This window comes from Bombina bombina, chromosome 1 (assembly GCF_027579735.1).
Source record: "Bombina bombina isolate aBomBom1 chromosome 1, aBomBom1.pri, whole genome shotgun sequence".
NCBI lineage: Eukaryota > Metazoa > Chordata > Amphibia > Anura > Bombinatoridae > Bombina > Bombina bombina.
In genome coordinates, this window is record NC_069499.1 from 306,576,185 (window position 1) to 306,593,393 (window position 17,209).

At 36.9% G+C, this 17,209-nt stretch overlaps 1 protein-coding gene across 1 annotated transcript in view; it reads right to left on the reverse strand.

Annotated features, from left to right (window-relative positions):
• The window catches only part of GLI2 (GLI family zinc finger 2), a 90,400-nt gene that overhangs the window by 18,104 nt on the left and 55,087 nt on the right, over positions 1-17,209 (reverse strand). Inside the window, 5 exon segments of the mRNA XM_053698083.1 lie at positions 4,029-4,359; positions 9,971-10,252; positions 11,719-11,883; positions 15,686-15,835; positions 16,019-16,150. Coding sequence (XP_053554058.1) covers positions 4,029-4,359; positions 9,971-10,252; positions 11,719-11,883; positions 15,686-15,835; positions 16,019-16,150 — 1,060 coding nt within the window.

Here is a 17,209-nt window from a genome sequence, read left to right on the forward strand (position 1 = left end):
GACAATTCCACAAAGTTCACCCCCTTACAAAAATCTAGCTCTCCTGCCACCTTTGATTTCCTTTCTGGCAAAATTGAGATCCCGTGCAGTAAATCAATCATTGTTGCAGGAATCTACCGCCCACCAAGCTCCCCTGTGCATTCCATTTCGGACATAGCACAGCTCCTTAGTGAATCCATAACTCAAAACCCAAAAAGTGAAATTTTGGTTTTTGGAGATTTTAACATCAATTGGCTGAATCCAAAAAATAACAGTTGTCGCTCGCTGTTTAAATCTTTGCATCTAACGCAATTAATCTCCTCCCCAACTCGCATAAACATCAAAAGCCATAATCATACCCTGCTCGACTGGATTCTCTCCACTTCTCCCAACCGAATCCAGGAGGCAGGTGTTCTCCCTAACAATTTCAGTGACCACTGCTTAGTGTACTGCGTGCGCAAAATAAAGGCAACTAAATCCTCTCCCAAGGTTACAATCACCAGGTCCTTCAAAAAATTTAATCTTCAATCATTTCTAAATGACATCAAGAACCTCCCCTGGCACAGATTAAACCTAATCCCAGATCTAGACTCTGCAGTTGAATTCTTTCAGTCTGAACTCCTACAAGTTTGGAATTTACATGCACCGCTGCGTAAGGTGAGAGTAAAAGGAGCACACTTGAATTGGATCACAGCTGACCTCATTCAAATGTACCAATTTCGGGATTCATTGTGGTCAAAGTTCAAGCATACTGGCTCTATGAATGATCACTGTGTATATAGAAAATGGCGAAATATATGTACTAAACAAACAAAATTGGCTAAGGCGCAATATTTCTGTGAAAATCTGAACAATAATATATGTAACCCTAGAAAGTTTTGGAAACTCATAAATAACTTACAAAATCCACCAATCCACTCCCAACCCTCTACTGTCAATGTGGATAACCAAAACCTGCAACTCCCCTTAGAAGTAGCAAATGCCTTTAACAATTATTTTGTAGGATGCTCCACCACCCTGATTGACAAACTAATAAATGGCACGCATCCTGAAGCTACAAATGTGGATCAGGCCCCACTAAAACAGCAAAGACCCAATATAGAAAAGTTCAATTTTAGACCTGTACCCTTCAATGTCATTAAGAAACACCTCGATAATCTAAAAATGAAAAACCAGTCAGGACCTGATCAAATCCCAGCAATGCTGTTGAAGCTCAGTGCGCCGGCAATTGCTAAGCCTGTTGCAACCCTAATTAACGAATCCTTGGTGTCTGGATACATACCCAAACTCTGGAAAACTGCAAGAGTAGTGCCTATTCATAAAAGTGGGGAGTTAACCTTGGTTTCTAACTATCGTCCTATATCACTGCTCCCTGTATTGTCAAAAATCCTAGAAAAATGCGTCCATACGCAATTATGCGAGTATTACCAACTTTCTAACTATCTGACCCCTGATCAATCAGGTTTCAGACCGAATCACTCCACTACAACTGCCCTCCTAAAAGTTTGCAACGACATCCAAACTGCCATGGAACAAGGAGACCTAACTGGAGCTATTTTCCTTGATTTTGCAAAGGCTTTTGACACAGTGGACCATGACCTACTACTTGTCAAACTAAAAAACTCTGGTATTGCTGATCACCCGTTAACCTGGTTTAAATCATATGTATCGGATCGATCACAATATGTCTCTGTCTCTAACATTGACTCCCTCCCTCTCCCAGTCACGTGTGGTGTTCCCCAAGGTTCCATTCTCGGCCCCCTACTATTCACATTATTTATAAATGATTTGCCTAATGTCTGCAAATCCTCAACTGTACACATGTACGCAGACGACACGGTAATCTATGCAAACAAATCTGATCTGCTGCAGCTTGAAACAGTGCTCCAAGACCAGTTCACAGAGGTAGAAAAGTGGATCTCGAAAAACAAACTCTTCCTAAACACTGACAAAACGGTCACAATGATCTTTGGAATGGGACCTAAAATACATAAATTACAAAATTCCCATCTTCGCATCAAAACAAAATCCAATTGCACGCTGACCGCAGTCCACTCTTTTAAATACTTAGGTATGTTGTTAGACCCCAATCTATCTTTTGGACTCCACATAGAAAAAATTGCCTCTAAACTTTATCCAAAACTAGGTGCCCTGTACAGAAACAAATCTTGCCTCAGCCCTACAGTAAAGGAAAAGATTGTACAGCAAATGCTGATGCCTATCTTGGATTATGGGGACATAGTATATGCACCTGCTCCGCAAACTCACCTTAATAAACTAAATACGTTATATAACTCGCTCTGCCGCTTTGTGCTACAATGTAACTACAGGACCCACCATTGTGACATGCTAAAAGAACTAAACTGGCTGTCGCTAGAATCCAGACGCACCCTCCATCTTTCCTGCCTTGTCTTTAAGAGCCTTTCTGGGAAGCTCCCACCCTACCTGAGCAGAATGCTCTCCCCTGCTATTCCCACCTCCTATAACCTCCGATCCAATAACAGCACATTATTTAGCTTGCCTCAATACAAAAAAAAAGCAGCTCGATCCTCCTTTTCCTACAGAGCGCCACAATTATGGAATGACCTCCCTCACACTTTAAAAACTTCCCCAAGCCTAAAATCCTTTAAGAGATCCCTCTATACATATCTCAAAACAGAATGCTCCTGTCATGGATAAATATTTCATACCTGCTCTATGTTAAATGTTTGCATATAATGTGTATTTTTATTATTGTTTTTGTATTTTATTGTACCCTATTGTATCAATGCAATGTTTTGTGATCCCAGGACATACTTGAAAACGAGAGAAATCTCAATGTATCCTTCCTGGTAAAATATTTTATAAATAAATAAATAAATCTGTCCAGTTTTTAAATAATTTACATCCAGTTTTTGTTTTTTGACCACGTGGTAACTGCAGAGTAAATCAAATAGCAATAGCTGTGCATAACACAGCAGTGGCTCTGCGTGACACAGCCAATCAGCACAAGTGTCTCCAAGAATCATATATGGGGGAGGAGCCAAAGTGACATGAAACCCAATTTTTTTCTTTCATGACTCAGATAGAGCATGTGATTTTAAACAACTTTCCAATTTACTTTTGTTTGTTTTGTTCTCTTGGTATCCTTTGCTGAAAAGGATACCTAAGTAGGCTCAGGAGCTTCTGATGGGTGGCTACACATATATGCCTAATTTTAATGGCTCACCCAATGCATTACCTAGCTCCCAGTAATGCATTGCTGCTTCTTCAACAAAGGATGCAGAGAGAGTGAATCAAATTAGATAATAGAAGTAAATGGGAAAGTACTTTAAAATTGTATTCCCTATCTAAATAATGAAGGAAAACTTTGGGTTTCATGTCCCTTTAATCACTTAAGCACATACTTATATGTGCACATTAATAAATATATCAAATGTATTTCATTCTCATGTTATTCTTTGTTGAAGAGAATAGATAACGTGCACATGCCTGAAGCACTACATGACAGGAAATAGTGCTGCCACCTAGTGCTCCTGCTAATGTATAACATTGTTGCAAAACTGCTGCCATATAGTGCTGCAGACACGTGCACACTCCTGAACTTACATTTTTGCTTTTCAACAAAGCATAACAAGAAAACGAAGAAAATATGATAATAGAAGTAAATTAGAAAGTTGTTTGTTCTACCTAAATCATGAAGGAAAAAATAGAGTTGTATGTCCCTTTAATACAAGTGCCGGCTGTGAGTATAACAAGAGACAGGGCTTATAAGCAGAAGCTAATTGTATAATATTTGCTGTTTGGTTGTGAATTTTCTAAGGAAGCTTTGTGCAGGTATATGGCCTTTTTTATATGAATCTAAGCGCAGACATACGGTCAAAACGGTTTGCTCTGATTTCCTGATATCAGCAATGTTCTCATGGACATATTTGAAAACTGCTCACAGTCCATTACAACTACATCTAAAGCCATTGAACACAATGTAATACCAATAATAAGTATTGAAGGTGTGAGCACGCTCCTGTCTTTGTTGCTTAGTGAGAATGTGACTGATCCAGTATACCTACCGTTTCCTGGGATGGCAGGGAGCTTGGTGTTCCTGGCAGGTGGGTTGATGAACGCACAAGATTCCTTCATAGTTTTTAACTTCTCCTTCTTCAGTTGTTCCAGCCTATGCACTGTGCTGCTGTGTTTCCTGAGCCCGAGGCTGACAGTGGCATTGCCAGATGTGACTGTAGAATCCACAATTGGGCTGGTGTCCTCCAAGCCAAACAAGTCTCCCAGGCCTCCCTCACTGTGAAGGTTCATCTCTATTCCACTGTCAGTGTTGTTGGCACTGCCAATTGGTGACGGCTCACTGCTGCAGGATGACTGCCCGCCAGGGCTGGACTGGTGCATCTGAGAAGCAGTTAATAAAGTGATTATACATTTGTTCATATATATATATATATATATATATCAGGAACTATGTAAGAAAGCATTAGAAAACATGAATCACTGACAATTAGATGAAAAGGGTGCTCTAAGATGAATCGGCTGTGTGTGGTTTCATCACAGGCAGGACAGATAAAGATTATTAAATGGCTATATGCTTATTACTTTATTTTAGGGGACTGAGTGTCTCTCTGAATAAGTGTTTTATAGAGGGGTTATCCAAAGATGACAATTTGGAGATAAAACGCACAGCAAGAAGAGTGTTCAGCAGAGCAGGTGCAACATGAGATAGGATCCAGTTATGAGATAAGCATAAAGGATGGTTGGGTGTGAGAGCATAAATACAGGGGTAGCTGTGCTAGTTACACAGTATATTAGCAGCTAAGGGTCAATATTTTGAACTGGTTATTCTGCTGGATATGGAAAGACAGTGAAGGAACAACGTATTCAGAATAATGGGTAAGGTGGTGAGCATAATAAAGACATTTAAAATGGATTGTGGGTGGAGGCAAAAGTTGTCACGTATGTTTCTAAGGCAAAACTCCTAAACAGATGTATTTCAGGGGAAAGGACTATGGGGCCCATTTATCAAAGGGCTTGCGGACCTGATCCGGCACTGCGGATCAGGTCCGCAAGAGCTGCTGGTGCAACGCCGCCCCCTGCTGACTCGCGGCCAATCGGCTGCTGCTTCATAACTTGTGTTTCTGGCGAGTCTGAAGACTCGCCAGAAACACGTCCCTTCAAGCTCCGTACGTGGGCCTGTGTGACTCATAACACTAGGTTTCAAATGTCTATCTTAAAGGGGCATAAAACCCAATCTTTTTCTTTCATATTCAGATAGAGCATTCAGTTTTAAACAACTTTCCAATTAAGTTCTCTTATCACATGTTGTTTTCTAGTTATCCTTTGTTGAAAAGCAAGGAGGTAAGTGCACATGTCTATATGGCAACAGTTTTGCAAGAATGTTATCCATTAGAAAGAGAACTAAATGGCAGCACTATTAACCGTCATGTAGCACTCCAGACATGTGCACGTTACCTATCTAGATATTTTTTCAACAAAGACTAACATTTTAATAAGGAAAATTTGATAATATATGTCAATCGCGATTTTTTTTAAATTGTATTTTCTGTCTGAATCCTGTAAGTAATATTTGGGGTTTTTTGTGTGATAATCTGTAGCTTATTATATTTATTGTGCATGATTTTAATATTGTTTAAAACCATTTATGTTAAATTGTAGAGAATGCTTTAGCAAAGAAAAAATATTTAGTGTAATTACATTTATAGTGCAATAGCGCAAATTACCCATCATGTCAACATAGAAAATCTGGTTTTCCTAGAAAATTGTTGTATAGCAGTAATTCAAAACAAAAATGAATTGCAATCTGAGTTGTACGAGCAATTGCTGGCTCCTTTTTAGCAAAACAAACTGCTACTGGCAGAACAAATGTGAGCTATTGTTTGGTTTTACATCTGTGAATGATCTAACAAACTAGCTTGCAAAAACACTCGCTTGTATTGGTTTCTTTAGGGTAAGATGCATTATTTTCAGATAGCAGAAGCACAGAATAGCGTCATATTCTCTTCATTTATATAAATCAATAACAAATATGACACATTCCAGGCTACTTTGTCATATTCATGCGCTAAAATACATTAGTATTACTCTCACCTTGATATGACCTGTCCTTATGAAAGTTTGAAAAGGACAGGAGACAGAAAAAAGAGAAACTGTTAGTAACAGATTGCTAGTTGTTAAGTAAATATGAGTTTGTTTATAAGCACATTTAAATTAATATTCTGCTTAACAAATACAAAATATGCACACACACACACATACATAAATAAATATTATTGTACTTACACACACATATATTATTGTACTTACACACACACATATATTATTGTATTTACACCCACCCACATATCTATACATACACACACATTTTATATATATATATATATATATATATATATATACACACACACACATACACTGTATATATAAACACACGTACATATAGTGTTACAGCTGGTATCGGATGCTAATCAAATGTAGGTGAACTTATGACTGGACAGAAATGTGTAAAAAAGATCTCCAATGTCAGTGACAATTGATCTCTGAGGAAGCGCAAAACGCGTCATATCATGCCGTGCTGCCATTACAGACTGTCTGTATAATTACATTTGGTTCTAATTAACCATCTACTAAGCATCAAAGGATTCCTTGTTCTACCGATGTTCTTTTTTCCACTACATATATACAGACACACACATAAATATAGATATATATACACACACACACATACACATTTATATATATATATATATATATATATATATATTGTATTTACACACACACAAGGAGATTCTACATTTACATAGACAGTAGTTAGTAAGATAACCCAAATAGTAACTAAGCATTTTTAATCCACCAACTTTGGGTGAATGTTTATGAAGGCCGACACATACGGTAGCAAAGCTATATTTTCTCCTTATAATAGTTGAGCACCTAAACATAAAATCCAGGTACTCACTTTACAACATAGAAAAGTACATCATTTATTTAAATTTACAAATCTGGTCATATAACGGCTTTAAAAGCAGAACTTTATATTTGCCCTACTAATCAGAAACAGCCTGACATTGGAAAGATATGAACTTTTAAAGGGACATTTTCAGCAAGCTATGTGCAGGAATTACATGGAAGTATAAATAATAAACTGCTGCCAAGCTTTTTTAATAACACATTTTCAAATGGTTTTAGAAAAAAATGAAAAGTGCTATTGGATGCGCCAAAAAACTGATAGTATAAACAATATACAGTGTTATAAATTTCCGGTATCAATAATAGCTATAAAAACATATAAATTAATAATAGTATGGGTGAACAATACTTGTTTTTTAGTCCTAGAAAAAAAAGAGTTCAAAAGGTGACTGAACTTGTTCAATATTGCTGGAATCCGTTTTCACAGAAATAGTGAAAACTCCTTTCAAATGCTCTACATAAAGCCAAGCCTACGAAATCTGTAAAATGGCAAAGAAAGAGAAGAAGGCGCCACAATAGTGCAAGATCAACTATAATTGGATCCAAATACAGTTGTATCCTCAAAATACTCACAAATTGTATAGCACTTGAGAAGTGCCACAAACACCTGCTGGACCTTTATGAGCCGTCCAGAAAGCTCACACTCCAGGAATGGAAAGCCAATGGTTCACTCAATCTGTATGGATTAATTCTCATACACCGGTCCCAAACAGGTAACGCGTGTCTGTAACAATATTGTGGTCACCTGATGAAAAGCCATGCTTTGTAACAATATTGTATTGACCTGATGAAACGGTCGTTTGAGGACCGAGTAACATGTTGTTTTTATTTAGATGGACTTTGCACGGCTCATTTTAGCACATTCTCTGTGAGTGTGATTATATTATATTTTATCATTGCTATTCGCTCTGCCAAGGGGTTTTGATCCAGTATTTGGAAGCAGACACGCGTTACCTGTTTGGGGCCATTGTATGAGAATTAATCCATACAGATCGAGTGAACCACTGGCTTTCCATTCCTGGAGTGTGAGCTTTCTGGATGGCTCATAAAGGTCCAACAGGCCTTTACAATGAGTATTTTGAGGAAACAACTGTATTTGCATCCAATTATAGTTGATCTTGCACCATTGTGGCGCCTTCTTCTCTTTCTTTGCCATTTTGCAAATGGTTTTGTTGATGGGTTTATAAACCAGGCTTACACGCGGGCAAGACCACAGTTGTTTCATTTTATGACACAGATTTATATAAATGTAGTCACTATAGATCACAGTTTGCAAATAATACCAGTTAAATTAGGTCGCTGGGAATGTGCCAAATAGTGAACTGGCGGTTGAACTGTGCTAGGTAACCACTGTAAATTGTGCCAGATAAAATGTCATGTTACACATGTGTGCTATAATGCAGTGATTTTTAACCTTTTTTTTGCCGTGGCACACTTTTTTACATTAAAAAATCCTGTGGCACACCACCATCCCAAAATTTAAAAAAAAAATCACACATTGTAGCCTAATACAGCATATATATATACACATACACACAAACACACACATACTGTATGTATTGTAATGTTATGCCATGCATCCTACAAACTACCCCTGCACTGGGAGTAAAAAACAAGCAAAGTTTAAAAAATATGTCACACTGTTGTCAGTCTGCCGTGGCACACCTGAGGATATCTCACGGCACACTAGTGTGCCACGGCACACTGGTTGAAAAACACTGCTATAATGACACGTACCAGATAGAGTGCATCAAAATAAAGTATTAGTGAAAAAGTGTGCTATACAAATGAACTGTGTCAGATTAAAGTGTGCCTTGTAAAATATGCCACTGTGAAGCGTATGCAGAGGGAAAGAATAAACAATATTTAATTCATTATATGTCCTATTTCCTGTCTTTGTTCCCTAACAGACTCGCTCTGCATATACAGCCAAAAAAGTAAGAGAACACTCCTGGTAATTATTGAGTTTGGGTGTTTTAACCACACCCATTGCTAACCGGTATAACCATGAAATCTCCATAGACAAACATTGGCAGTACAATGGGTAGTACTGAAGAGCTCAGTTACTTTAAAGAGACAGTGAACACCTTGTAATTAATTTCTTACTTACTACTAATATTTTTCAATAGCCAAACTTTACCCACCATTTGCTTTGTTTGAAGAAGCCAATCTGATCTTTAGTCTGTATACAAAAAGGCTATCCATGGTCATGAGGTTGGTATAAAGTGCATTGTTTTGCAGTTGTTATCAGTTCAACCTAATAAGGGGGGACTATGTAGCAGGGTTAGCCTTGATAAGTCATCAGGGTGCATTTCATTTCAGAGACTAAGAAAACCCTTACTTTTGAGAGCTAAATTACACGGAAATGGGGCAAAATTAATATGTCTGAAGAAAGTCCTTTCCTGTTCCAGCATGACTATGCCCCTATACACAAAGTGAGCTCCATGAATGCAAGGTTTGACAAGTTTGGTGTGGAGGAACTCAAGTGACCTTCACAGGGTCCTGACCTCAATCTCACTAAACATCTTTGGGATGAATTGACCATATTGGCCAACATCAGTGCATGACCTCGCAAATGGCTGAATGGGCACATATTCCAACAGATACATTCCAAAATCTTGTGGAAAGACTTCCCAGAGGAGTTGGCCAACCCCATATTAAAACCCATGGTTTTGTAATGGGATGTCTAACACGCTCATATAGGTTTTGATGGTCAGGTGTCCACGTACTTTTGGCCATATAGTGTGTTTTCTCTGTAGTTGCCTTCAATATGCTGTGTTGTATTAACATTTATAAAAAAAATATTGCCACATCTGAAATCAGCAATAATGGATGTTAAAATGAAACAGTAAAATTTGATTATTACTACAAGACAGTTCCGCAACATCCTTTTCTGGCCTACTGTATCAACAGAAGCATTCACAATAAAATATTAAGATTTTAAGTCACAATGAAACCAAACTATATATATTAAGAATAAGTGTATATGCGTTTGTAAATATAGTTTATTTGACAAAGAACTCACCATGCTGTTCTCAGTCTTGATAGTCCTGGCTTGGTAGCAGTCCTCCCGGCCTCTAGAGGTGCTGTTTGCCTCAGAGTGTTCCTCAGACAGCATATTATTTAGTTTAGCACTAGCCTCATTGTCTCCATTTTCCTTGGACGCTGAAGGTTTGGGTGGCATATCATTGCGTTGCTTCTTTGTTACATGAGCCTCCGGCCCATGAACAGTCTTTACATGTTTCCTGAGAGAGCTAGGATCTGTGTACCTCTTTGTGCATCCAGGAATTTTGCAAATATATGGTTTCTGTTATGGGCAGACAAACAATAGGTCAGCAAAGGGCATGAAAATCAAGTAACAGCTCTTGTTTCTAAGGCACTCAGAGTAAATCTAATAATTTATTTTAGTTTTCAAAAAAGTTTGTATTATCTCTATAATTTATGTGGTCAGGGGCCTGTAGAGAGTGCTTGTGTTGGCTCCCCCACACTTAGAAGTGACATGTGGCCCATTGTTTAAAAGAGAAAAATCGGATTGTCATCACCTGCAACATGTAGTTTTGTTTTTAGACAGATCCTCATAGAATGCAGAAAATTGCCACAGAGAAATGAGAACAACTGGAAAAGTTTTGTTTTGAGGGAGCTCTTTCAGATCTATCCCCCTGCTATACATAGGACCCCTCACATTTAGCTTTTTGGGTCACCTTTGTCTGTAACCCCAGATTGTATGGTCTACAAACACCCCTGGTAATGCATGATGTATGGTTAGGTATATACACACACACACACACAAATATATATGAAGAAGGAATAAGTTCAGCTAACTTTCTAAACGTGTCAGAATGATTATACAGGTGCTACACCCTGACAACAGACTTGAGCACAGCAGCACGTGTGACTTTCTGAAATTACTGATCTTACATTTGAAATACTTCATTGTTTATGGAGGTCACTAAATGTGAGCAAGACCAACCATTGTTGTATATGTGTACCGTTAAATTCATTATTATGCTATGGATTTCTGCTCATTTTATTTTGCATGAAAACCTGCACTGCAGAAACATATGCTAAACTACCACACCCCAGAAGGCAGCGGCGTTCAACATTCCAGGTGCCTGTGAGACTCTCCATACACCACACGGCACTTACCTCATAAGATTGAGGTAACATAGTGTAAATAAATAGAAACCCTCAAGGGGACAAAAAAAAGTAGTGCTACCCCAAACTCTCTCTTATATATATATATATATATACATATATACACATACACACACACATATATATACACACACATAATGTTCTCACATTAGAAAATTTGGACAGTATGCAGCAAGCAATGAAACAGTCACAGATTATTAATGACATCTATGATACCTGAAAACAAAATGGGTGGCTCTAAGATTGCTGTGGTCATTTAACAGATACAAAAGTACATTTCAGTGAAGGAGACATCAATTTCCTCTGACTAGTTTTTTTCATTTAAAAAAATATGATTTATTATCTACAAGTCTATGACATTAGATAAAGCCAAATGTACCCATTCACAAAAACATTTAACATCTGCTACTGGTTTAGGAGAGACAAAAAAGGCCTGTTGGTGTGGTTTGGCTTCTCTGAAAAGTAAATTGTATGACAAGTAACTTTATTCTCCAAGTTTTGTCTTTGGTGCCTGCATAGAGTGAAAAGTGCCCACTGTCAGCAGAAAAGAGCAAACATATTTATCGCCATAGTACGATAGATGTGGGAAAGGAAGAACTGCCCTGTTTAGTTCCTCACCTCATTGGAATGAGTCCTGTTCTGATGTTTTGCTCGGTCAGAGGCGTTGGAAAAAGCTTTATTGCACCCCTCATGCTCACACACATATGGCTTTTCCCCAGTATGCGACCGTAGATGAGTCTTTAAGTTCTCTAGTCTGGAATATGCCTTAAAGCAACCTTCAAACTGCAAAAACAAGATGGTATTAATGAACAGTTGCAACTGCTATTACTTTACACTGGAAACATGCAGTTTAAAGACATTCCTGCCAGAATTAAACATAAGAACATCATTTGATGTTACGCAAGAACCAAAAGATCCATTAAAGTTAAAGTAAATTTTCACCAACATACTTAATGTCATGGATTCCTCTTATAACACTCTTTGTAGTTGCTAAGTTGTTTTTTTTAATTCCTTTTTATCTTTTATATATTATCAATTTTTCTAACATACTGTCTCTGATGTTGCTCAGCCCCCCCCCCCCCGATCATTTCCTGGTTTGGCTATTAAACAAGTAAGAGTCCCACCTGCTCTTAGGTGTTCATCCGTGCACGCTCCCGAGAAGAAACATGTATTGAGCATGCGTTGTCGGTGAAAGATTCCAAATTATAAACTATTACATGCTCAGATTCCTTTATAAATTCATAAGTGTTTGTATTTCAAATATTAATCCGATCGCTTTGTGCAGATGGTGGTACATCAATCACAAAGTTTCCCTATTAAGGACAATGCGCATGCATGTCTCATGAACGCGCTTCTATACAGGAAGTAAATTCAATGAGACACGCATGTGCGTAAAGTCCTGATTTTCATACGCCTCTGGGGGACCAATAAGAATCTTTAAGACAATATTCGTCATATAAAAATAAAGATTTTTTTTTAATCCAGGCGGAGGAACGGCGAAATACATAAGCGGATTCAAAGGTACAATTATGACCTTATTAGATTATATATAAAAAAAATCATGAATTAAACTCAACATAATTTTATATGTATTTTATGTTCCGGCATAGAGGTGATTGATAGTTTACTTTCACTTTAAGGAAGCCCATACTCCTTTTAAAGTGTAGGCTTAATTTTATAATGTTCTTTTCACCAAATGCTAAAAAAATATATAATTTTGGTGTGGGGTGACAATAGTTTGTAAATCACATTTCAGTTCTGATACACCAGACTACCTTTAATTACAGCAAAGTTATCAAATAAAAGTCAAAATTAATCTTCAATGGTTCAGATAGAGCACAAAATGTTAATGTTTTTATTTTACTTCGTTTATCAAATGTACTTTGTTCTTTGTGTGTCCTTTGTTGAAAAGCATAGATTGATACGCTCAGGATAGCTTATTGGGAGGCTTGAGAGCTGCTTGGTGTTGTGAGTTAAAGGGAAATTAAAGTTAAAATTAAACTTTCATGTTTCAGATAGAACATGCAATTTTAAGAGAATTGTCTAATTCCATTAACAAATTTAATTTGTTCTCTTGGTATCCTTTGCTGAAAAGTATATCTATATAAGCTCCAGAGTAGCAATGCACTACTGGGGGATAGCTTGTGATTGGTGGGCTCTTGTCATTGGCTCACTAGATGTGCACAGCTAGGTGGTGCACGGCTGTTCTGGAGCGGACTTTAAAGGGACAAAGGTCAAAATTGAAAAGTGCCTGGCTGCATTTCAATTTTGAATAGAAACATTTTTGCAGGAGCTAAACACAGTTACACAGTATGTGAACAATAGTGCAACAATAACATGTCTAAGACTTTATTTTTTTGCATGTTGAAAGGGACAGTCTACCATTGAATTGTTATTGTTTTAAAAGATAGATAATCCCTTTATTACCCATTCCCCAGTTTTGCATAACCAACACAGTTATATTTATATACTTTTTACCTCTGTGATTACCTTGTATCTAGGAACCTTCTTCCAGCCCCCTGATCACATGACTGTGACTGTTTATTATCTATTGTCTTAAATTTAGTATTGTTTTGTGCTAAATCTTAAATAACTTTCTGTGCTTGAACAAAGTGTTATCTATATGGCCCACGTGTACTTTCTGTCTCTTTGTGTTGAAATGCAATTTAAAAAGCCTGTGATAAGAGGCAGCCCTCAAGGGTTTAGAAATTAGCATATGAGCCTACCTAGGTTTAGTTTCAACTAAAAATACCAAGAGAAAAAAGCAAATTTGTTGATAAAAGTAAAATGGAAAATTGATTAAAATTACATGTCATATCTGAATAATGAAAGTTTAATTTTGACTAGACTGTCCCTTTAAGGAATATTGATACACTAGGTTTTATTTTTAAACTTCTAAATATTTGCAAATATTATTTAAAAAATCATATTTATTTAGTCTGTATTAATAGTGTGTATGGCAAAAGAGAGTAAAGCAGCCAGCACTAATTTGCACCATTTAACTTCTAAATATTTGCAAATATTATAAAAAAATCATATTTCTTTAGTGTGTATTAATAGTGTGTATGGCAAAAGAGAGTAAAGAAGTCAGTACTAATTTGCACCATTCTCCTGTTTAAATTACAGTAACACAAGAAGTTCATAATTTTCAAATGTTTTAAAGGAACCTTAAACACCGCCTGTTTAAGTAAAAAATGTTCTTTGTTCCACGCTCCCTAGGGCTAGTTGTTTTTTTTTTTTATACCACTACCCAGGGTTAACCCAGGGTTCTTGAAAATTCTGATCAGGACAGAATACTGAGTCGTAACACCATGTTTACTGGGTCACGACTTGTGTGTGTGTTGCATGAGAGTGTGTGTCTGTTTTGTATGAGAGTGTGTGGTATATGAGAGTATATTGTATGAGAATGTGTGTAGTGTGAGTCTGTTGTTTGAGAGTGTGTATGGTGTGCATCTATTTTGTATGAGAGTGTGTGGTATATGAGAGTATATTGTATGAGAATGTGTGTAGTGTGAGTCTGTTGTTTGAGAGTGTGTGTGGTGTGCGTCTATTTTGTATGAGACTGTGTGGTATATGAGACTGTGTGTGTTGTATGAGAGTGTGTGTGTGGTGTGTTTGTCTGTTGTATGAGAGTGCATGTGTTGTATGAAAATGTGTGTGTGTGTTGTATGAGAATGTGTGTGTTATTTGGGAGTGTGCGTGTGTGTTGTACGAGAATGCATGTGTTTGGTAGTGTGTGTGTGTTTTTTGAGTGTGTTTGTGGTGTGTGTTGTATGAAAGTATGTGTGGTGTGTATTGTGTGTTGTATGAGAGTGTGTGTGTTGTATGAGAGTGTGTGTGTTGTATGAGAATGTGTGTGTTGTAGAGAGAGCATGTGTTGTTTGGGAGTGTGTGTGTGTGTGTGTGTTGTATGAGAGTGTGTGTGTTATTACATTTTACACTTTCAAGTTTGACTACACTCAAGAATAACATGTACACATTTAAGTCACTTTGCCAGAAATTGCAACCATCTAGTTGTATATTACTTCAGAAATTATTAGACCAACCATAAAATTAGGGTTGTAAAGGTATGTGATTGCAATGGGTCTTGGGAAAAAAGTTTGAAGAAACCTGGCCTAAACCTCACGCCCTGTTATTTGATTGGCAACATTTGCAGGTTTCAGAATTTCCATTTTGACCTATCTAGGGACCGGGGGCCAAGACGTGCTTAATGTACTTTTAAATTTGTCATCCTCCCTTGCACAATATTTTTCATGCCTCTTTCATACTACAATGAGAATTCTTATTGCTCCTTTCTCATACAAGTGTCTCCTGCTTGTAAGATTATAAAAACTATGAAATTTATAACTCAGAAGTGGCTGCACCAACAAAATGATAAATATGAGCTATTGTTCTATATTCCGGTTGCTGCATGTTTTGCTTATGAACCAAAATCTAGTAAACAGGGCAACTTTCCCAGGAATTCCCCCGGGCTCCAGCCTGAGGTGCCGTAAATTAAGTGCTTAGTGGCATTCCCTTGGTGGTATGCATGTATATATTTATGGGGTATGCTGAGCAAGGCACATTTATAGCAGGAGTAGCTTACAGTGCATTTATGCGGCTTCTCTCCCGTGTGTCGTCTCATATGTACCACCAACATGTACTGTGCTTTGAATGGCTTCTGTTCCCGTGTGCAGTCCTGCCAGCGACATACAAACTCCTTCTTCTCCCCGTGGATATGATCATTATTGATGTGCTAAAGAGGAAAACACATTAGGGACAATGAAGAAGGGGCCAGAAAATATAATGTTTTCATTTAAAATTCAGAGTGCATTGTCTTTTTATTATGAATTTGTATGTAATTCTTCTGTATTTAATAATCCTTTAATTGCTGCATTTTCATATACATAATGTAAATATTATAGTATTTAAGGCTTACATGCACAAGCTGATCCTGTGTGTCAAACTCGTTGGTGCAGGTATCCCAGTGGCAGTTTGTCTCATATATAAACTCAGGTTCCTGTTTACATTCATCTTTATCTAAATCTTCCTTTAGGTCTGTCAGATGGTCCTGGAAAAGCAAAATTAGACGCTATTTAGATCTCTGGACACTAACTGGATGATATCAACAACTAGATGTGCAAAAAATCAGTTTGAACTACTTTTTTCTAAAATAGGTTAATTAAATAAACAAATACACAATTTGTTCATTAGTTTAGTTGATCCAGTTAATACATAGGGGAAACTACATAAATCAGCAAATGTTATATTTGTTCACTACATTGGGACAAAATTAGTTATTCATTTTACAAATGAATAATAAAAACAGTTGTGCAGTGCACGTGTCTATTAAAGAAATAGAGGTAGGTAAACAATGCAATAAAATATATGAAGACAACAGTAAGATATTTGGTTATATGAATTGACCTTATAGCAGGACAAATAAATGTATTAACTGTTAAGATCACTGGTCACAGGCAGCTGCTCCTAGTTACTTGCTAAAGGGTCATTTAACAGTTTAGCTTGTAATATAAAATGTCTAATTTTGTGTAGTAAAAAAACTTTACAATATACTTTGATTATTTATTTGACACACTTTTCCGGTAATTTGACTTGTTGGTTTTCTTAATTCATCTGAGTTTCTGTAAAGTAAAATGCACCGCCATATTGAAACCTATGTTCTCCCCCTTATCTATCTCTTCTGCTGAGGATAATTAGGGACATATATATAAAAAAACAATAAAGAGAGCGTGAAAACAAGACTGTGTGGAAACCCGGTTATATAATAATATTACCAAACCAATATTTAACACACCCTTGTTTGCACGCTCCTCATGTATTGCCTGTTTTATATTAGTGTCTAATTGTCCTCAGCAAGAGAGACAGGTAAGGGAAAACCAACATAGAAATGACTAAACTTTAACACGTATATCTTCAATATTTAAACAACAAATATAATTTAAAAAAAAAAATACATCTACATAGTATTTTCAGTCTAATCTCTAATTTGAATACATCATTATATCTAATATTATTATTATAAGGTATTTGTAGAGTGCCAACAGATTATTGATTTATTGTTTAATATCTCTTTAAGCAATTAGAATAATTTATAAAACAATACAGTAGT